This window comes from Cylas formicarius, unplaced genomic scaffold (assembly GCF_029955315.1).
Source record: "Cylas formicarius isolate icCylForm1 unplaced genomic scaffold, icCylForm1.1 PGA_scaffold_1__22_contigs__length_36826433, whole genome shotgun sequence".
Classification (NCBI taxonomy): domain Eukaryota; kingdom Metazoa; phylum Arthropoda; class Insecta; order Coleoptera; family Brentidae; genus Cylas; species Cylas formicarius.
The window spans coordinates 16,068,892-16,091,596 of NW_026844264.1; the positions used below are offsets into that span (position 1 = coordinate 16,068,892).

Sequence of the window (22,705 nt, forward strand, 5' to 3'; positions counted from 1 at the left end):
TGCGTACACAGGGAGATATTTTTCCCTGAGCTGAATTAAATCATTTTAACAACAAGCGTTACGAAAAAAATAATTACAAATATAAAATTGCGTTCACAGTAAATAAAGTGGAAGAAACCGACCAGAAGATAGCAAATTTCATTTTACCAAAACGTCGACTTTCGCTACATTTCGTTCAATTAAATATTATTGTTCTCAAGTTGCTCCTTCCTTATAATGTAAATTAATTTTACATTTTTTGAAATAAATATTTCATTTTTGTTACTTCAACGAAAAGTCTTCGCAAATAAATAATAATTTTACGTAGTATACCCCTTTTCTGACAATAAATAATATAGAATTCTAATAATACAAATATATTTCTTGTAATAGTATAGCACTGATCCTGGCAAGTACAAATATATTTTAGTTGAGAGACGAATTAAAAAAATAATTCCCCGAATTTGATATTTACTTGCCCGATATAAATTAAATTATTTAATTGGATGAAATATGCTTTATTTCTAGGGACTAATTCTTTTTCTCTGTGAGAACAGTGAGAACCCTTCTTGCCCTTGTCTTAACCAAATCCCCAAATTTTCGTTAATTTCTGTTCCGTTTTTTTTTTTTTTTTCATTCATTTTATTCTAAAATTTATTTACTTTGCACTACGATGAGAAAAGTAGATTTTTAAAGAAAATCTCAATTTTTTTTATATAAAATAAACGGCATTTCAAATTAGTCGTCAATAAAGAGGAAAATGGGCAATTTGGCCTTTTTCTATCGTATTAATTAAACATTCATTTTTTCAGGTCATACTGATTTGAGTACAGTGAAAAACAAATACTGGATATAGTGGATATACAGCAACGATTCGCATTCTAATCTAGAAGCAGAAGCAATAATACTAAACTTCCTTCAGGTATCGAATAACTTATGAGAAATTAACAAAATGTCTTATGGCGGGTAATATTCGGATTTTGATCGGTTCGATATATTTAGTCACTAGCGCTGTTGGATCGAACTCTTCAAAATTCTTGGCGTCGAAAGTGTCCTCTTTGTCAACCGTTAGAGGAAAAATTAACATGCCCAACAAGATAAGTCCAAAAACTGAGTATTCACTCCAGTGCTGCCTCAAAGAGCTATAGGGAAACACCTAAAATAGGAATTCGTGAATGGAATAGGCAAATATATAAAATCGATTAACCTTTTCTGGATCGGTCCCCAACTGCTTCAAGCTTTCGGACAATGAAGAATGATAAATGTGAAGAAGGTCTTCAAAGTTTTCGAGCTGTTCCCCTGAACAAGCCGTGTAGAGGTAATAAGATAAATCAAACACCGGCGAGGAGAGGCGAGACAATTGAAAATCTAGCAGAACCACTTTTTGTGGATTTTCGTGAGGAATATCGTCCTTCTAAACAAATGCAAGTGTTATAAATTATCGCATCGATTTAATTGAATAACCCACTTACTTTATACGTAAACAAAAAATTGTTGTTCCAGCAATCCCCATGTGATATTACCGACGTTGGCTCTTCCACTGTAACGATTTCAGCAAAGCTATCACTATTAATTTTTTCCCTAAGCTTCCCTAGGAGCGCAGTTTCCTTGCTTGCCTCCAAGATCGAGACGATAGTATCGAATCCAGTTGTTCGCGCACTTTCTATAGATTGTTTCCAAAAACATTGATTATTTCCGGCCACTCTCTCGAATAATTCACTATTTTGATCACGCATAGCAAATGAAAGGGCATGCCATTGCCCGTAAGTTTTCAGAACCACGTTTACGTGTTGACTGTTCATCGGCACTTTGCGGTTATGTAATTGGTATCCAGATTTAGAGAGGTTATCCAGAATAACGACTTCACGATTGTCGGTTAAGTGGGTACCGTAACACTTGGCCAAATACTGAATCGGTTCCAGATTATGATCTGTTCGGAATTTGTTAAATATCGGTATCAGTTGGTTGTAAACGAAAATTTCGTTGGTGCCTGCTACACGTACCGCATAAGCTTCTCTAAATTTCTCTTCCCTCTTTCCTACCTTAACGACGAGATCGTAATGTTTCTTGGAACCATCCTCCATGGTACCGTCGGCCTCGACAAATACGACGTCGCCCAAATAACCAGTCCCCACTTCCGTCGTGCCTTTGATGTTTAATTCCAAATCTATTACATTTTCTTCTTTTAAGCCGTGACGGATCCATTGCTCGATTTCGGCAGATCCTGTAGTCATATTGTCCCAACGAAATCACGAATACTATTGTGTTTCTAACCAAAAACGCCTGTTAATTAATAACTAGTAAAAAATTTTCGAGTAGGTACTCAAGCTTGATGAGGAAAATAGACTGTGTCTCAAACATTATACTTTGATTAATTAAAATCATAAAGAGTTCATAAAAGTTAAACTCGATAATCCTGAGTTTGGAATGCACACACGAATTTTATTAATAACTACTTTTCCAAGACAAATTACATTTTACAATTTACAAAACAAAGAAAAGCGAAATTTTCAATTTAAAAGGACCGAAAAAAATTCTTTTCGAAAAAACCGTTTTTTCACGACCAGTCCGATGTCGTGTGGCACCAATAGAATTTTTAATATACAGTTCAATGATTGTTATTAATAGGCTCGAGTACACGACATTTTAAACGTATTTATCTCCCATTCGATAAATATTTTAATCGCCCAAAAATATATGTCGCCATTAGCGGGTAATACGTTTTTCACAACGCTACTGCGTATATTGTTTAAGTCGCGTAATTAATTCGGAATACACCATTGATACGCTTTAATTTTTTTTTTCGAAATTCGCTTTAATTGGATTATCTTTTTTGTATCATGTGTACAGCAAATAATTGAGAAAGTAAACCTGGAACTCCCGCAATAAGTTCAGTAGTATGGATGCAGTAGCTCCTGTAATTATTTCCTTACTTATCTTAAAGTGTATTACAAACTCACTTATTTCCTCACTCTGTGTTGCATTGTAGATGAATTATTTCCAAAAACTAAGAAGGAAAGTATGTAAATTTCATAAAAAAAAATATTTTAGAATAAAATTTAAAATTAAAATAATAATAATAATAAATCGTAATCACAATATTACCATAATAAAATTGTTCAACTGTCAAAATGTCATTATGCGTGTTATTTGTGTGTCTTGGCTTTTCATGCAATTATGAAAATAATCTGCAGATTGCCGTAAAATACCTCGCCAGGTGCTAATGTCCCAATGACAGAGCATCAGCGACGGATTTTTTAAGTGTTTAAGTTTAGTATTAATATTAAATACCAGGACACTAAATATATACAAAATTATCAATAATTACTAAAATAAAGACGCTTTTATTCAAAATGCAATTGTGTTTTACTCTCAGAGTCGTCATTAAAACTGATTGCAGTGGGCTTTGCTATTTTTTAAATGAGCTGTACTGCAATTTTCCATCTTTCAACTAGTATATTATTAATTACATTTTCAATTAAATTTACTACACCCTGAGTTAAAGTAGGAGTGGAGTGACATTTTCTGCTCTCACATTTGAGTTTACTTGGTAATGTTTTGTGACTTGGAGGAACACGTAAAATAGTCTAACCCATCGGTTCAGCTAAACTATCAGATTCATATTGTTTTTTAAAAGCATATGAATTTAACACTTCCAAAAAAAAATTAATGTAGCAGGCGGCTATGATAGTTTGCGTTATATGTTTCAAAATTATATTAGTTTGATCTTCTTCTAGCTTCTGATTCAGTTTATCCAACGTAGAAAAAATCTGGTTTGTTATACACAGGGCTCATAAACATTGTTTTGCATCTAATGATAAGCGATTTCGCCGGGACATAACGGAAAAATTAGTAATATACTCGAAAGAAGCATTTTTGATGCGCACGATACAAAAGGGTTGTTCAAAACTGACACTGATATCAGCCGACACGTGGTCGACATCTGCCTGAGTCCCTGATGTCGTTGCCCTTACTTATGAATAAAATTTTTGGTTGCTGGGTTCACCCAGTTACAATAGCTTTGAAGATAGTAGTTGCTTCTTGGGAGATGGTACGTTAAAAGCCAAGATGATATAGTATGAGACACACTTTACGTATCTTCGAAAAATAATTCCAAACAGTGTAATTTGTTTGTTTATGCAAAAAAGTGGCGGTCTTCAAGTATATTGTCCTATGATATTTTGACACTTTTTTCAAAAGCTGTGGAAAAAAATTGAGAGGCGGCCAGACGTTCCTGCCAAGCAGTGTGAAGTCTGCCTCATGAATCTTTAGTATCCCAGAGTAAATTCCGCCTTTCTAATTCAAATAAACGTATGGCATATGAAACATCTTCTATAGTATGGATCATACCGGCATGGTCACCTTCGTTGGTTAGATTTTTAAAAAATGCTCAGCTAGAACGGACAAAAATTGAGGCATTCGACAATTAATCCTCATAAAACCAATCATAAAAGTTTAGACTGAATTTTTTAGATGAAAAAATTAAACGGTATTCCTGTCACAAATTAGTCGTCAGCTAAGAAGAAAGTACTTAATTTTGCCTTTTTTCGAAATTATTAGCCGATTTTTTTCTTTTAAAGCCCGCTGAATAGTAGATAAGTTGGAGTTTGGATTTCAGCTGCATATGATTGAGGAATCTTTAGCTTTGATTTTAAATCGAATCACATTCTAATCTAGGAGCAGGGTAAAAACATTAGCGGATTAAAAGTAACAATAATACCAAATTTCATTTAGGAAAAGTTTATGAGTATTTAACAAAATGTCTAATGGCGGGTAATATTCGGATTTTGATCGGTTCGATATATTTAGTCACTAGTGCTGTTGGATCGAACTCTTCAAAATTCTTGGCATCGAAAGTGTCCTCTTTGTCAACCGTTAGCGAAAAAATTAACGTGCCCAACAGCATAAGTCCAAAAACTGAATATTCACTCCAGTGCCGCCTCAAAGTGCTATACGGAAACATCTAAAATACGAACTCATGATTGGCATAGGTAACAATATAAAATCGATTAACCTTTTCTGGATCGGTCCCCAACTGCTTCAAACTTTCGGACAATGAAGAATGATAAATGTGAAGAAGGTCTTCAAAGTTTCCGAGCTGTTCCTCTGAACAAGCCGTGTAGAGGTAATAAGATAAATCGAACACCGGCGAGGAGAGACGAGACAATTGAAAATCCAGCAGAGCGACTTTTTGTGGATTTTCGTGATGAATATCGTGGTTCTAAACAAATACAAGTCTCATAAATTATCGCATCGATTTAATTGAATAACCCACTTACCTTATATGTAAACAAAAAATTGTTGTTCCAGCAATCCCCATGTGATATTACCGACGTTGGCTCTTCCACTGTCACAATTTCAGCAAAGCTATCACTGTTAATTTTTTCCCTAAGCTTCCCTAGAAGCGCAGTTTCGTTGCTTGCCTCCAAAATCGAGATGATAGCATCGAATCCAAGTGTACGCGCATTTTCTATAGATTGTTCCCAAAAACATTGATTATTTCCGGCCACTTTCTCGAATAATTCACTATTTTGATCACGCATGGCAAACGAAAGGGCATGCCATTGCCCGTAAGTTTTCAGAACCACGTTTACATGTTGACTGTTCATCGGCACTTTGCGGTTATGTAAGTGGTATCCAGATTTAGAGAGGTTATCAAGAATGACGACTTCACAGTTATCGGTTAAGTAAGTACCGTAACACTTGGCCAAAAACTGAATCGGTTCCAGATTATGATCTCTTCGGAATTTGTTAAATATCGGTATCAGTTGGTTGTAAACGAAAATTTCGTTGGTGCCTGCTACACGTACCGCATAAGCTTCTCTGAACTTCTCTTCTCTTTTTCCCACTTTAACGACAAGATCGTAGTGTTTCTTGGAACCATCCTCCTTGGTACCGTCAGCCTCGATAAACACGACGTCGCCCAAATAACCAGTCCCCGCTTCCGTTGTGCCTTTGACGTTGAATTCCAAATCTGTTATATTCTCTTCTTTTAAACCTTGACGGAGCCATTCCTCGACTTCGGTCAATCCTGTAGTCATATTGTCGCCACGAAATCACGGATACTATTAAGCGTCTGGTAATCATAGCTAAAACTAATAACAATTTGTCGAGCAAGTACTACTCAACCTTGATAACGAAAATAAGAGGCGTCCCAAATATTAAACTTTAACAATTAAATTTATAAAGACTTGGAAACGTTAAACTCGGTAATTCTGAGTTTGGAACGCACGAAGCAGAATTGGTAAATACTCTTCAAGTACATTTAAAAAAAAAAATAAGAAAAATTATGGCCAACTGATTTTTTCATTTACAATACAATAACAATTATTTATAGCCCCGAGTAGACGACGTTATAAATCTTTTATCTCCTTTTATCCCCCATTTGATAAATATTTCAACCGCCATTACCGCGTAATACGTTTTATACAAATTCACTGCGTATATTGTTTAAGTAGTATAATTAATTCGGAATACACTGTTGACACGTTTCAATTTTCGTTCTCGATATTCGTTTCATTTCGACTATTCTTTTTTTATCATGTGTATGTAAAATGTTTGGAAAATTAAATCTGATACTCCTGCAATAAGTTCAGTAGAATGGATTTGCTAGCTTTGCACTTGTAGTATTTAGTATATCTACCTACAATTTATTTTCATTATGATCCAGCACTAAAGGTGTTTAATTTGCTAGAACTGCTTCGTAACAACAGATTGGCTTAAATTCACAATTAATAATTGAAAGAAACAAAAGAATCTTTAACAGCAATTGTTTGTGTCAATTGATCAGTCATTTATTTAATAGAATTTGATCGAATTTGACTAGTCAATTAAGAAGTGATGAATTGACAAAATAAATAAGCACTAAGAGTTGAAAATATATAATTTTGTGATAAAATGACCTTTGTGTTCTTATTTATTTTGTTAAATGGATTTTCATCAAGTAAAAGCCCCTCAGTTCAATTGGTCAATTGATCCCAATGAATTGACCAGCCCCAACAATAGCAATTTTGAATAAAATTGTAGTATGTAGCTGAAAAGACAATTTTATAGGTATATGCTAAATTGACTAACCCACAGCCCGTATCCCCAAATAATACACATCAAAATAAATACCTAGCTTCGCGTCGTTTTGCATTTCAAGATTGAGTCTTATAAACTAAAAGCAGTACCACAAATTTAAGGATTTTTTAATAATTTCTTTATTTATTTATCATCAAGCATCTGGTCAGTTTCAGTAGTAGACACACAAAAGTACACACTTAACTCCATGTAGTTTCTATTTTTCGTCCGCAGTATATACTTTAAGCATGCATCTATATCTATCTCAACCTTTTGACATGTTTATTCTTCTTTATTGGTCTTTGTTGTGATCCATGTCACGACTGGGCTATCATTTCTTTTATTCATTTATTGACTTTATTAAAGTGCTCTCGGATATGTAAAATTTCTTGACATGGAGTCCAAAAATGACTTTCAGATTTAAGACCTACGATCAGCAATATAATTTTGGATAAATATTTTTGGTAAACATAAGAAGCATGAGGTGATTTGGCAATGATATTTTTTCAATGTTTGTTCTAAAATGTAGTAGTACTTGATGCTTTTTATACACATACCTAAATAATGTATTAGGAAACGTATGATTTTGATCGAAGATAGTATTAAGTAACATCAAACAAATTAAATACATTTTTAACGGAATTTTACAAATTCTTGTAACTAAATTTTGAACTCTAGTGCGTTCTTCACAATGGCAATGAGTCTTCTGTCCAGTTTCTCTCTAGATTCAGGCTCGATCTTGTCGACAGCGTCAGTCACGGTGTCAGCGGTTAGATTTTCTATGCTCACGACATCTTTTTTCTCAGTTAAGGTTAAAGGCAGCACGAATCCGCCCAGAATTAGCCCCACTTTCGAATACGTCCTCCAATGTTCCAATAATTTCGAATATGGGTACAATTGGTCAGGATCGCTACCCATCTGTCGAATGTATTTACTTAAATGTCCGTGATATTGCAACAATATTTTCGACAGATTCTCCAGTTGATCCGCAGAACAGACCATATAGAGGTGATACGACAAATCGAACATCGGACTTGCAGGCCTGGACAGTTGAAAATCTAACATTACTACGTGGGATGGGTTGCCTTCAGTCTGAAAAATGAAGGAGTTGCTTTGAAAAAGACAGCTAAAAGATCATTTGAGGACGCAAATCATTTAATGTTGTCGAAGTCAAACACTACACGGTGGACTATCTGGAGACAAATTAACTTTGTCACTCACTTCAGTATTTACAAAACTTCTGATGGGTGTGTGTGTGAAACTAGCTGGCATTCCTGGCACTGTACCTCCTTATGTATTCTTTGAGGGGGGCATAAACATCGTCTGGGATGACAGATTCCCATATTGGTGAAAGATAAAGACCTGAATCGCGGTTAAGATTGTATGGTTGCTTACAGATTTCTATAGATTCTCGGATTTTTCGTTGGTAGAAGAATTGATTACATGCAAGAATTTTAATTTTATCGAATAAAATTTTAAGACAGGTTTCGTGATTGTGTTCGGCAACTGCTGATGACTTAATTTGTCTTAGATCCTTTCATGTTCTTTGAGCCTAGTTGATATTTTTCGTCAGGTCTCTCCGATGCCGCACATGCTCAAACGGAATTTTGTCTTTGATGGTTCGAGGATGTTGAAAGATTTTAGGACAAGTGGTAAATCTGGTTTTGACGTTATATTTCTTAAGAACTTTTGATATGTGGTCCGTGATGTTTCGAATGTAAGGAGGAACAACAGTGGCAAGTGTGGGATTGCTTTCGGACTCATTTGTACTGGAAGGTTGTGGTGAAGTGTATTTTGTTATGCAACGCTTAATATCTTTAATTTGGAAATTACTAAAAAGTAGAGCAGATGTGTTTCAAACTGGGTTTAGTTACTCGGGCTGAGATAGTTTTACGGCTCTGTAAACAAGAGAGATGATAACCTATGATTTTTGGGCTGGATGATGATGTGATAATGCATTAAGGTATCGGTCTGTGTGCGTAGATTTCCTGTAACCACAATCAATTATTAATAGGTTCTAATTCAATGGTAAAACGTATTGTTAGGGTGTATAGAGTTGAAATGTCTAGGAAAATCTAGTAGAGATTTTTGACCATGAGGCCAAATAAGAAAAGTATTATTCACGTAGCGTTTCCATAATTTTGGTTTAAAATGGAAAGTGTTGAGAGCTTTCTTCCCAAAGGTTTCGATAAATATATTCGCGATAACTGGAGATAATGGCAAACGCACATCAAAAATCACAGAATCTATAGAAATCTATAAGCAACCAAACAATCTTAACGACGTCTCAGATCTTTACATTTCATCAATACGGGAATCAGTAATCCTCATCTAGCTCCGCCCCCTTCATACAATATATTAGCAGATACAGAGTAAATTACAAGCCAGATTCAGTTACGTTCCGAAGAAACCAACAGGATGATTAACGAAACGTTAGCAAGTTCGAATCGACAACCACTGATGCAGCAGGAATCCAGAAGTTTTGTAAATAGTAGTACAGTAGCATAAGAAAAATTTTCTTGGTGTCTTTAAAAACTATAGTATTAACTCTTATCATATATTTTTATGAAACCACTGGGTGTAGCTTACTTGACATTATTTTAATTCTCTTAATTCAGAGATATTATGCATTATGCAACAAGGTTGATAAACGACATTTTAGTTACCAGTGACGAGTGAATCCCAGTTGCGTAAGACAAATTCAAATATATATATGCGAAAACCCGAATTGAGGCAACTGCATAACACAGAGAGGTTTACAACGCAAAATTTTTAGACTTTACCTCGTATTTAAACATTAAATTGCTGTTCCAACAGTCGCCGTGTAAGATGACGCTCTCCTGTTCGTTATAATTTAGCAAATCGGACCACACGTATTTGATTCCCCTTTCCATCATTTTGTTATAGTTGGACAATAATGTTGATTCGTTATGCCGCTTCAGAATACTAGCGACTCTATCTTTCGAGCTGTCCATTAACGATCTCGACTCGTTAGTCCTGTGAAATGCTGACCAAACACAATCCATTTTCTCGGTCAACCTAACAAATATTTCTGGATTTTGATCGCGCATCGCGAACGATAGAGCATGCCATTTGGCGTATGTTTCCAGTGTCAGGTTCAAGTGATTCCAGTTGAATGGGCTATGCCTATCGTGAAGGGCGTAGCCGGATTTTTTTAAGTTTTGCAAGATTATAATTTCTTGGTCTTTCAGCATCTTACTACCAAAACATTGGGCCACGCAGCTGAGCCGTTCTAAACCCTTTTCGTGTAAAAATCGCTGAAAAGCCGGTATCACGGTAGTGTACACGTAAATTTCGCGTTCAAAGGTCTTTCTAACGGGAAGTCTGGCCCTAATTTCCTTATTGTCCTTGCCAGTTTTCAAGACGAAGTCGTAAACTTTGATTTGCCCATCAACTTTAACCGCGGACACGTGGGTGAATATAATATCGCCCACATAACCGTCGCCCTTTTCGGATGTCCCGAGAATTGTCACTTCGATATTTTTAAAATTTTCTTGCTTAATAACATCGATTTCGCCGAGCCATTGCCGGATCTGTTGGTGTTTGTCGCGGGACACGTCCATTTTGTAACTAAACACAAATTTCATAGGTTAAAATGAATGGCGCGCATGTTTTCGACCGTTTATCGCTAAATAAACTGTTGTTCACGTTATTCAATTATTTGCCTAGTCTCGAACGAAAAATGCGATTAAACGAAACAATAGTTAGGAACGTACGTCACGAATATTTTGTTTTCGAACATGCAATTTGAACGTTGTTAATTTGCCGTATATCAGTGCTCTTCCTGAAAATGTAGGCACTTCTTCGGATTTATAGACTCCACAATATATATATATATATATATATATATATATATATATATATATATATATATATATATATATATATATATATATATATATATATATATATATATATATATAATTGGATACTGAAATAATAAATAACGCTCCATTTTTAATTAATATAAAGAACCTAATTTACAAATTACATCATTCGCTGACGAATTCTGAAAAAAAAATCTAATCAGGATTTCTAATCATAAGTTGGCGGTTTTGGATCCTAGGATCACCACTAAACATTTGGAAAATTATATGCTTATAAGCTTATATACAAATTATCTGCTGTCATGTTAGCATTACATAATTTTTAAAATCCTTCTTATTTTATGTTAATAATTTTCTTATATATCTGGTCTAAGTTTTCACTTGCTTGTAGCAGTCACAGATGTACTTATTTCTAATAGCTGCTAAAACTGTAATTTTAGTTTCCGTCACAATTTGAAGCATTTTCCTGAGAAGGTGCTATACATATAATCACTTGCATTCGGTTTACCTGTAAGTTCCATTAATGTTTAGTTACACTAATATATATTATTATATACATGTATTGCCCCTTATTTTCCAATTAACTGAAAAATAAGAATTTCAAATTCTTTATACGAAATTATTGATGCAATAATTATTTTACATTACCTAATAAACAAAAGCCTAAACCTAAACTAAAAAATCCAAAGCATTCTTAAAAAACGCTATAATCCTTTTTTCCAAATTCGCCCTAACTGGTCCTTTAATTCGGTTGACGGAATCGGCTATAGTGTTTTCACCCATATCTTCGACACTGATCGTATCTTCTTTCTCAGTAAAGGTAAGAGGTAGAACGTTTCCACTGATAATCAAACCGAATACGCAGTGCTTCCTCCATTGATCCAGAAGCGTGGAAAACGGAAACAGCTTATCAGGATCGCTGCCCAATTGCCTAATTTCGTTGCTCAGGGAGTCGTGATAAATCTTCAATATTTTCGGAAAGTCTTTAAGTAGTTCCTCCGACGACACCATGTAGATGTGGTAAGAGAGATCGAATACCGGGCTTGCCACTCTCGCCATTTGAAAATCCAACATCGCCACCTTCAAAGGATCTTGCTTTAGTGTATCTTCAGCCTAAAAAATTAAAAAAAATAGATATTAACAAGTTAAACAGTCGCAGTAGATCTGCAGAACTAGTTCTTGTTTTGAGTTCAAGGATAGCAGGTTAATTAGAAAATTGCTTGTGCAGTAATTATGAATTTTTTTAACAAGTTTATTCTATATACCGGGTTGCACTACATATATCTGGAACTTTGTGAGTTAATTATAATAATAATTGTAACACAAGCATCATCGGTGCTTTCGTTAAAATTTGCAACAAATAAACTTAACTTATAAGTAAGAACTTATATTTTATCAACTGCTGGCACTGTATACTACTACATACAACTAATCTGTATTTGCATTGTTTCAAGTAGTTCATTTTGCCTCTAGTCTGATGGTTATAAGGTAAGTCAAATTTTAATAAATGCCTGGTTTGAATTTTCAATAATTTTATTTTTTGCAATGAAAAAAATTGAGGTTATTAAAAAATTAAAAAAAGATTTGTTTTTTTATGTAATTTTGAACATTTTATAACAGCGAAGTTTAACTTAAAACCTATTAACTATTAAGTTTGCAGCTGAATTAAATGTTGAATTAAATATCTCATAGGAGTTGTTAACGCAGTTAACTATCATTAATATTGTTTTTAGCAGGTGAAGCCAACCACTTTAGAAAATCAAGGTCGCATAAGCTTTTAGTAAAAATTTTTTAATTTTTGGTGTTTGTTTTAATATTTTTCCGTAGATACAAGCTATAAATCTAATAAATGTTTTTTTTTAATAATTTCAAATTCCATGTTTGTGACGTTCTTCGTCTCACCCAAAAGTATCATTATTAGAAAAAAGCACCATCCTACCTTTAAAAGTAAGTGACATAAACATCTCCCAAAAGTTCGATATATCCGGAAAACTAGTTAATTATGCAAGAAAAATTTGAAAAAAAAGTTTTTTCATTTTCTAAATAGTTTGTCATTGCAACCCTCTAACAGAAATGAAACAGCGAATTTAAAAGTATGTTTTTTTTTCATGACATCAGTGCCAGAATCTTAAATAATGAACTAACTTTTTCTTCCATAATTTAAATCATTTTAAACTGCTATCCGTAACGGTTAATTAAAATTTTATGTTCGCTATGTTTTGACTCCGAAAAGTATTATCTTTTACGTTTTTGGTAATTCGGTCTGTTTTGAACTTTTGAACCCTAAAACGGATATAAATTATATAAACAAACATCAGGTTCGTATTTTATTCATATTTATTTCCGTTAAAAACGGTTCCAACATAATACAACCGCTATCTTTGAATAACGAATATATCGGAAAAGATCCTCTACCGATGGTCAATTAAGCTCTCACTTGTTTTTATTTGCAATTTACTTAAAGTTCCAAATTAGTAACTCACCTCATATGTAAACATGAAATTGTTGTTCCAGCAGTCACCGTGACAGATAACAGAATATTCTTCTGAGGCATCAAGCGCGTTTTGCCAGACGTTGTTGATTCCGTCCTTCATTAGACGATTGTATTTTTCCAAAAGCCCCGTCTCATTATGTTCCACTAATATCTTCACCAGCGGGTCTTTGGAATTTCGAAGGAGAGCTCTCCCATCTTCCGATTTGTGGAATGCTGTCCATACGCATTCCATGCTTCCAGACAGTTTCTCGTACTGTTTGGGATCCTGGTCCCTCATGGCAAACGACAGCGCGTGAAACCGACCATACGCCTCCAAGGTTCGGGTCAAGTGATTGAGATTGAAAGCGGTTTTCCTATCATGAAGCTCGTATCCCAATTTCTTTAAATTTTGAAATATTATTACCTCCCTATCTTCAAGCATTAAATTTCCGAAACATTTAGCCACGTAATTTAAGGGTTTGCAACCTCTGGCGAGTAAAAATTTCTGGAATGCAGGAATCACAGTACTGTACATGAAAGTCTCACGCTCGAACGTCATTCGCACTGGGAATTTCGCCCGCAACTCTTTGCCGTCCTTGCCGATTTTGACCACGAAATTAAACTCTTCCGTTTGGTCGTTGGATCTAGTGGCCAAAACGTGAGCGAAGATGATATCGCCGAGGTAGCCATCGCCTTTTTCCGACGTGCCTCTAATGTCCACTTCCAAGTCCTTAAAATTTTCCTGTTGGAGTGCTTCATCGAGCCACTGTCTCACTTGGTAATGCGTATCGGCGCAAACACTCATCGCGGACGGCTTGGTACTCGAATGACCACCGGTTGAAGGAGAACTACCAATCAATCTGCGTTTTTATTTCTATTTATCAATGACCGCATAATAACTCTTAAAGGCTGTGGCGTATCTGACGTTATTTGGCGAACGAATTAATCCGCGATAAAAATAAATTATGTCTACAGGCTGAGAAAAAAATTGTTTTAATGGTTTGTTACAAAAATGTTTTGCATGATGCAGATTTACTGAATACGTTGCCAATCAGAGTGTTCTAAAATAACAAACACGATAGCAAAAATCAATCATCAAAAAAGTAATAACATTTATTTTATAATTATTTGCCCTGTAAAGATGACACTGTATTCACTCCGTACTAGAAAATATGGTGTCCACCGTATATCTCTTTAATAAATCTTATTTTGATTGATTGTGTCACCTGCTGCTAATGGAAAAGTTATGGGACATTGTTTCGAGCGGCCTAATTTATCTTCATATTTAAAAACTTCTTTTTCGTATAATAAATGCAAAAATTAAATTCACCAAAATAGTAGCTCCTGAATTTTTAATTTTATGTGAAAGTTAGCAAGAGATAGGTAATCACAAAATTGTAAAGTTTTGTTCGATTCAGTAGTCCTAAAAAGTAAATAGACAGAAACAATTTCAATTTTTATAATTTTCAATTACCATTGAAATGAAAAAATAAGTTAATACACTTATTCAAATACCACCAAAACGTATACGAAATGTTTTTTTCATTTTTTTTTCAAAGGTAGAGTTCAACGAAAGCATTTAATCACAGTGTAGAGCAAGTAGAATCAAGGATCGTTTTTTTATCAATTCCACTTTTATTTTATTTATCATTAGCACATACGGATCCAAATATTTAAATAGCAAACTGGCAATTCATTAAAACTAAATGAGATAACTCTATGTATAATTTAGGATAAGGTTACTTGACCAAAATTTCTCGGTTCCCATTTGATACGCAAAAAAAAAATTGCTAGTAATCAAGGTTACGTAATCGTTTTATTGGAATGATCTTAAACAACGTTCAACAGCCACATATCTCCGTCTTAATATGCGAAGGTTATTTCGATTATCGTTTGTGTGGAACAAAATACCGGTCTAGTAAAAGAAATCATTATTAAAAACGGGTAGTACTTTATTCGGTACAATTATAAATAATTATTCTTAACTACTAACCAAAAAGGTCGACTGATAAACAGTTATTATGTAGTGCGACATGCAAAAATAATTTAATTTCCAAAAAAAAAAAAAGAACCAGTTGGCTGATTTCCGACATTGACCCTGAATTGACGAATTTTGCCTTTTGTAAAAATTGCATTGTAATCGGTGTATACAGTCCAGATAAGATAACGCCTGGTGTTCAAAAATTGCCAAGTAACGAGACAAACGAGGCTACTTGGATTTTTCCGCTATTACAAATTTTACAATTACGAATGTGTAATTTTAGTAGGTAGTGGTTTTGCCTTGTCGTTTTACCCTCTAGGCTTCTAGGACAATGAAAAAAGAACTATTTTATCAAACCGTTTATAGGCGATGTGATGAAAGGATTGTTTTTTTAAATAGAGATGAAGATTCTAATTCACCTTGCACTATATTATGGACTATGAAAATGATCTCCACTATAGTTTGTCTCAAAGTTTTTTGGATTTTAACAACAACTAAGTTAGTATTGTAGGACAGAGCATCAGGGACGGACTTTCAACGATACGATGACACTAGATATTTACAAATTGTTATGGTATTATTATTACGTTTTTATTGAAAATCTAATTCTGGACTACTTCTATCTTCATTTTTTAAAGTGAAACTGTACTGAATTTTTCCACCTCTCAACAGGTATTATTAATTAATTACATTTTCAATTAAATTTATTACACTCGCACTTAAAGTAGGAGAAACATTTTCTGTTCTCTCCTTTGATTTTACTTGTACCAGAAATTTTCAATCGGGTTGAATATACAATGATGTGTAGGAAGACGTAAAATAGTATTCTCCATCTGTTCAGATCATATATTGTTTTCCAATAAATTCCAATCCAGATTTCAAAAATTTTAATCCGCTGTATCGCATGTATCGAGATAAACTTTTTTGCATCAGTACTTTTTAATTTCCTCAAGGTAATTAAATCTCCAAGTGCGCAATCTGTACGATTCCATTTCCTATTTTGCAGTATTAAAATCTCATTGTACAAACAACTCAATGGGCACGGCAATTATATTGGTTTCATTTTCTTCTAGCTTCCTTTGCACTTTATCGAAAGTAAGAACCATCTGGTTTTGATAAAGGGAACATATTTTCCTACTTATCAAATCTTTTTTACTATTATCCGCAGGCGAGATTGAAAACTCAGTAATTCACTATTAATACAAAGAGACAGTGAAAATATTCACGCCTAATTTCGGTACACCCTGTATATCAATCACTCATAATCAATGCTATGCTACAATTGAAACTCAAAACATAAAAAAGCTTTTACCTTCCGATAACCGCAATAACCGCCACTTTGATAAGGAATTGTAGCAAATCCCTTGCCAGAGATTCCAAAGTGATTTTGTCACATCGGCATACAACATTAGTATTGACTAGCACTGTTGAATGACACTGGTGTGGAAAAAAATGAAGAACATATTCAACTTTTGAACTATCGTTGTATCTGTGGAGTTTCAAGAGAATAAGCAAGAGCCAATTCAATTAACTCATACTCACTGTTCGAATTGATGGAATAAAGATAGATTTTCCTATCTTTTGTAAATGAAAATTCCTATCCATAAATATAAAAGCTATTGAAAACTGGATTATATGATGAAAACCGAAAACGATTTAGCGCACTTATCAGTTGCATATAAAAAGACGCACCTTTATATTATAACAAAAAACAAAAGAAGATATTCAGAATATGTTAATATTGTGCCATTCTATGAAAGAAAAAACCGAACAATGTCTAAATATCTTTTCTATCGCTTCAAAAACAAAACAAACCAAACTGGCCATTTCGATATAACCTAAAAACCAAAGACATTAGCGAGTTCTTGTCATTTTCACCGTTCAGTTCCTCTGAAGAAAAAGCGATTGCGATTGCGCCATCCCTTTTTCCATAGCCTTCAAAGTTTTGTATTTTGTATGTATTTTTGTATTTTGTGAATTAATGGTACACCGAGTTAGATAAAAACACATTTTTGCTAAAAATGAATTTTAATCTCTTTTACATGCCTTTTAAGAAGTTGTGGTATCATCTTGTAAAAACTAGTTTAACATACACATAAACAACTCCGGGTTGCACATGTCTACCCACACCTTTGAAACATTAATTTACAAAAACATTGCCATATTGCAATAAATAGCTATAAATTTTGAATGTATTAAGTGATATAAAACGACTGTATGAAAAATGTAGCCCAGATGCGATTGGACTTATCTGAAAAAACCATTGGCGACCCTGTAGTCACAATGGTCAACATATGCATGACACATTGTTCACATTGACACACTGCTGTCCAAATGCAATGTACTTAAAATTCAAATTCTACCGCGTGTCTCGCAATCGCCACGATTCTATTTTCCAAATTCGTTTTGGAACTTCCAGCAAACTTCGTTAGCAAATTCGAAATCGAATCCCCGTCCAAATCTTCAATGTTCAAGGTGTCCTCTTTATCGCTTGTGGTGAGCGGCAGGACTGTTCCGCTCAGTATCAATCCAAAGAGCGAATACTTTTTCCAGTGATCGATCAGCGTCGAAAATGGAAATAGTTTATCCGAATCACTACCTAGGTGCCTCAGGTGATGCGACAGAGATTTGTGATATATCCGTAACAACTTCGTAAAATCTCTCAGTTCTTCTTCAGAACAAACTAGGTAAAGGTGGTATGACAGGTCAAACACGGGAGATGCTAAGCGCGAAAGTTGGAAATCCAGGAGAGATACTTTGGTAGGCTGTAGTCGGTCTTCGACCTGAAATATAGAAAAAAGTTTAATCGGAATATCAAAAAACCTGTGGCCATTTCATTTCAAATCTTAACTTTCAGTTCAGCAATGGTGTTGTCGAAATAATTACACATACAGAGACTTTAGGCACCCTGTCATTTTAATAAATAAGGCTCGGTCTAATAATAAGTATAATAATAAATAATATATAATATAATATACCTAAACGTAACATAACATTAATTAAGAAACACAAATAGAAATTAATCCAAACTATGATTGCTTTTATTTGACAACTACAATATACAGAATGCTCCATTCTCCTCGGTCATTAGTCATTGAAAATGTCAAATGTAAATGTAAAAATGGCAGATGATTATTATATATCACACCTAACTATCTCATCTCAACTAAAACTATTAACCAAAACCTAATTAACCAAAAATAACTAGAGATATGATAACTCACAGAAAATCACCCTGATTTTTCACAATGCATTTACAAAATAATATACAATTTTTAAAAATTGATCTCTATTTATTCAAAACTGAGCATTATGTCATGTGCATACACAATTTATAGTGTTGGGACCAATTATCTTTATCAGTTATCTATCATTATTTAATAATAATATGTATTTTATAATAAATTACTATGCGTTTGTGATGTCCAATTTCCCTATAATCCTCTTCAAGGAATATGGTAACTAACAACTCGGGGAAACCCAATAATTATACCGACTCCATTTAGTTCCCAGAATGACGTAACGAGCAATATAAATAATTATAAATAAATAAACATAAACTTCATAGAATTTTTAACATTATTTCAATTGACGCAAAAAAAAATTAACCGGTCAATTGCAATAATTTACGTAATGCACAAATTCCTTTAAAAGCAACAATTCAACGATTTTCTGAAATATATATTATTACAACTATGTTATTCATCTTTTAATTAAAATTGTGAATTCAATGATATAGTCAAAATAGGAGTTAAAAATTAAATTATGCAATTATGTTTAGTTTAGACTAGTGAATCGCATTGTAGATAAACAGAAAAACGTACCCGATACTTAAACATAAAATTGTTGTTCCAACAATCGCCGTGACTAATCACGCTCCGTTCTTCATCTACTTGTAACAATTCTTGCCAAACGTCCCAGATCGACGGCTTTATCATCTCTTTAAATTTACGCAGCAGCTCAATTTCATTTCTTTCCTCGAGGATACTGCGAAACACGTTTTCGGTGCCGACAATCATGTCCTGAAACTCTTTATTTTTCGAGAAAGCCTTCCAAACGCAACCCAAGCGTCCCAATTTTTCAAACTGTTCCGCATTTTGATCCTTAAGAGCGAGTGACATTGCATGCCACTGCCCGTAAACTCCCAAAGTGTGCCGGAGATGCTCCAAATCCATCGGAATCCTTCTATCGTGCAACTCGTATCCAATTTTCTTCAAATTCTGAAAAGCTATAACCTCTTGATCATCTAGAAGTAGCGTACCGTAACATTTGGGAGCCGCATCGAACCTACATAGGCCTTTCTCCATCAGAAACGTTTGGAATGTAGGCATGACTCTGGTGTAAACAAAAATCTCGCGCTGGAAAGCAAGTCGCACTGGCAATTTCTGCCGTAGGTCTTCGTTCTTCTTTCCGTGTTTTATGACGAGGTCGAATTCGCGTACGTTGCCGTCGGACTCATTTCCCCACACGTGTACGAATTTTATGTCACCCAAATATCCGTCTCCCTTTTCAGATGTCCCGTTCACAATTACGTTGTATTTCGACAAATTTTCCCGCTTCAGCATCTCGCCGACCCAATCATTTATTTCGCAGTGGCAATTTTCGGTGTTCACACACATCTTCACGGTAATATTTCGTTTACGTCTGTCTCTCGGATCGTGAATGGAAGTGTTTATAAACAGCAATCGACTGGTATCTAATTGAACTTGGAATTTCTTCCGTATAATTACAGAACGTGACGATGTTTTTCATCCACAACATTGGCGTGGTAACCAAATGACATTACAAGAATTATGCTAATTTCGTCATATCTACATGTACGAGTGTTAACATAACGTGATAAAACAATCGAGATAACGTTTAGAATCCCACTTTATATTGGTCAAAAAAAAGTACGACTAAAATCAATCTAATGTTGCTTCTAACTTAACTCTTAGCGGTCAAATTCAATTTGGTAAATATAGAAAGAGATTTGATATTGAATAAAAAAATTCGACTAGCTGATGGACATTGGTGGGCCTTTGTGCTGGATGCATTTAGTATCCTTAATCCCCTACCCTCATAAGCTACAATATGGTTTCGATTCTAACGCATGAGATATATTTAAAGATTATTTGATAAAAAAATGGATCAAAATTCACCAGCCATAAAAACATCAACTAAACTAAAGATAGCGCCGGGGGTTGCGAAGTTTTAGTAAAATAAGCCTCTGACTGTGATTTGATAACATTGTTGTATCAGATTATATTTGTGGTGAAGAATCAAAACTGGACTAATCATATGCTGACATTTATTTATTGTTTTACTTCTTCCTTTACTCCTTCCTCTGGCGCGCGGAGAGCGTCACTTTACTACGTCAGTTTCTTGTCCCACGGATCCGAGCCCTTTCGGACATTTCCGGGATATTGCCGTACTGAAAAATCGAATGTTTTCGAAGATTTTACCGCAGGGCTGGAATTTTGACGTTTGGCAATTCTGATGCTCATGTCAGTGAATGTATTAGTGTTTTTTTTTTGCAAAAATGTAGCCAAAAATTAGCAGTCATAGAAAAATATAGCATGGACATGTTTGGTAAACTTTTTAAGTCACTTATTAAACTTTATTAAAGGCCCGCTCCGCTCGGGTCAAATGAACTCGTGACTCAAGTGTCTTTTACCGCAACATGTTGCATAATATACTATTACTTGTTAACATTTGTATATGTTAACTTTACTATATTGAGATTTTATTGGTCCTAAAATTTTATGTAAAGTGAATTTTTTAAATTTAAAAAATTAGAACTTTCAGGATTCTTGAAAATATTTGAAAGTAACACCATCCAAATTGTCACTTTAAGTGAAAAATATCTCGAAATTTACTTTTTACAAAAACTTCTGGATTCCTCCTGCGTCGGTTTTTGTTGAGTCAAATTTGTTAACGTTTCGCCAATCATCCTGTTGGCTTCTTCAGAGCTTAACTGAAACTAACGTCAACACTAGTGAAACCATCAAACTCCTCTCAACTACCAAGCACTGTGATAAATGTATAATTGCACCAACTTTCTGAAACAAAAAAATCAGTTCTTTCTGTCCCACTTATTTCCAAAAAGGGAAATAATTTCAAATCTGGAGTTTATCCTAAACAAATTGCCATTTTTAACAACTAATGAAATTCGATTTGAAACTGCAAAAATCGCAAGTTTGACTCAACAAAAACCGACGCAGGAGGAATCCAGAAGTTTTGCAAGAAGTATTGCAGTAGTCTATGGAAGTTTCTTTGAAAAAAAAATCTGAAAATCTATCTAAAATATCACTGCAGTTTATATTACATGCAAGGGGTGTTTTTTTTCCGATGTATAGAACTTTAAGTTGCAATAAAACAACGATGGATTATTCGATTGACATGAAATTTATTTATCCGAAAGATAATCTTGTGGCATTACATTTTAAATATGATTTCTGGCATATGATCGCCACCACTGGCGCGGATGTAGTCCAATCCGGACGTCCAATTTTCGATGACTTTTTCCAACATTTTTGGCCGTATATCGGCAATAACACGGCGAATGTTGTCTTCCAAATGGTCAAGCGTTTGTGGCTTATCTGCATATACCAATGACTTTACATAGCCTCACAGAAAGTAGTCTAACGGTGTTAGATCACAAGATCTTGGAGGCCAATTCACAGGTCCAAAACGTGAAATTAGGTGGTCACCAAACGTGTCTTTCAATATATCGATTGTGACACGAGCTGTGTAACATGTTGCGCCGTCTTGTTGAAACCACATCTCCTGGACATCATGGTTATTCAATTTAGGAATGAAAGAGTTAGTAATCATAGCTCTATACCGATCACCATTGACTGTAACGTTCTGGCCAACATCGTTTTTGAAGAAGTACGGACCAATGATTCCACCATCCCATAAAGCGCACCAAACAGTCAGTTTTTCTGGATGTAACGGTGTTTCGACATACACTTGAGGATTAGCTTCGCTCCAAATGCGGCAGTTTTGTTTGTTGACGTAGCCATTCAACCAGAAGTGCACTTCATCGCTAAACAAAATTCGCTTATGAAAATCGAAAACAACGGCAATCTCGTTTTGGGCCTATTCGACGAATCTACGTCTTACTTGATGATCATTTGGCTTCAATTCTTGCACGAGTTGGATTTTGTAAGCACGTAAATCAAGATCCGTCCGCAAAATCTTCCCTAAAGTGGATGGACACAGATCCAATTTCTGTGCTCGATGGCGGATGGACTCATTCGGGTTATCAATAATAGTAAACGTGGTGCGAAAACGTTCCATGGTTAATCGAATTAACTGCTCTGATGGATGATTTTGTCGACGATAAAATGGACGTAGTGCGCGATACGTATTCCGCAC

General features: G+C 34.6%; 4 protein-coding genes across 6 annotated transcripts; all 4 read right to left on the minus strand.

The window, feature by feature from the left end:
• Positions 1–898: 898 nt before the first annotated feature.
• On the minus strand, positions 899–6,073 carry LOC132696418 (uncharacterized). Its single transcript, XM_060661231.1, has 6 exons — positions 5,259–6,073; positions 4,994–5,200; positions 4,736–4,942; positions 1,452–2,222; positions 1,187–1,393; positions 899–1,135 (listed from the first exon to the last, which is right to left on the minus strand). The coding sequence occupies exons 1-6, from the start codon at positions 6,018–6,020 to the stop codon at positions 914–916; spliced, it is 2,376 nt and encodes a 791-aa protein (XP_060517214.1). The 5' UTR covers positions 6,021–6,073; the 3' UTR covers positions 899–913.
• Positions 6,074–6,089: 16 nt separating this feature from the next.
• LOC132696214 (uncharacterized) lies at positions 6,090–10,917 on the minus strand. Its single transcript, XM_060660925.1, has 2 exons — positions 9,825–10,917; positions 6,090–8,133 (listed from the first exon to the last, which is right to left on the minus strand). The coding sequence occupies exons 1-2, from the start codon at positions 10,647–10,649 to the stop codon at positions 7,702–7,704; spliced, it is 1,257 nt and encodes a 418-aa protein (XP_060516908.1). The 5' UTR covers positions 10,650–10,917; the 3' UTR covers positions 6,090–7,701.
• Positions 10,918–10,990: 73 nt separating this feature from the next.
• LOC132696215 (uncharacterized) lies at positions 10,991–14,220 on the minus strand. Of its 2 annotated transcripts, XM_060660927.1 has the most exons (3): positions 13,373–14,220; positions 11,538–12,002; positions 10,991–11,473 (listed from the first exon to the last, which is right to left on the minus strand). In XM_060660927.1, exons 1-2 carry the CDS (start codon positions 14,165–14,167, stop codon positions 11,559–11,561), a joined length of 1,239 nt encoding a protein of 412 aa, XP_060516910.1. In that variant the 5' UTR covers positions 14,168–14,220; the 3' UTR covers positions 10,991–11,473; positions 11,538–11,558. The 2 variants fall into 2 exon arrangements, with proteins under 2 accessions (XP_060516910.1, XP_060516909.1); XM_060660926.1 differs by having other exon boundaries at positions 10,991–12,002.
• Positions 14,221–17,352: 3,132 nt separating this feature from the next.
• On the minus strand, positions 17,353–20,008 carry LOC132697021 (uncharacterized). Of its 2 annotated transcripts, XM_060662268.1 has the most exons (3): positions 19,635–20,008; positions 19,168–19,571; positions 17,353–18,126 (listed from the first exon to the last, which is right to left on the minus strand). In XM_060662268.1, exons 1-3 carry the CDS (start codon positions 19,960–19,962, stop codon positions 17,689–17,691), a joined length of 1,170 nt encoding a protein of 389 aa, XP_060518251.1. In that variant the 5' UTR covers positions 19,963–20,008; the 3' UTR covers positions 17,353–17,688. The 2 variants fall into 2 exon arrangements, with proteins under 2 accessions (XP_060518251.1, XP_060518250.1); XM_060662267.1 differs by having other exon boundaries at positions 19,168–20,008.
• Between the last annotated feature and the right edge of the window lie 2,697 nt (positions 20,009–22,705).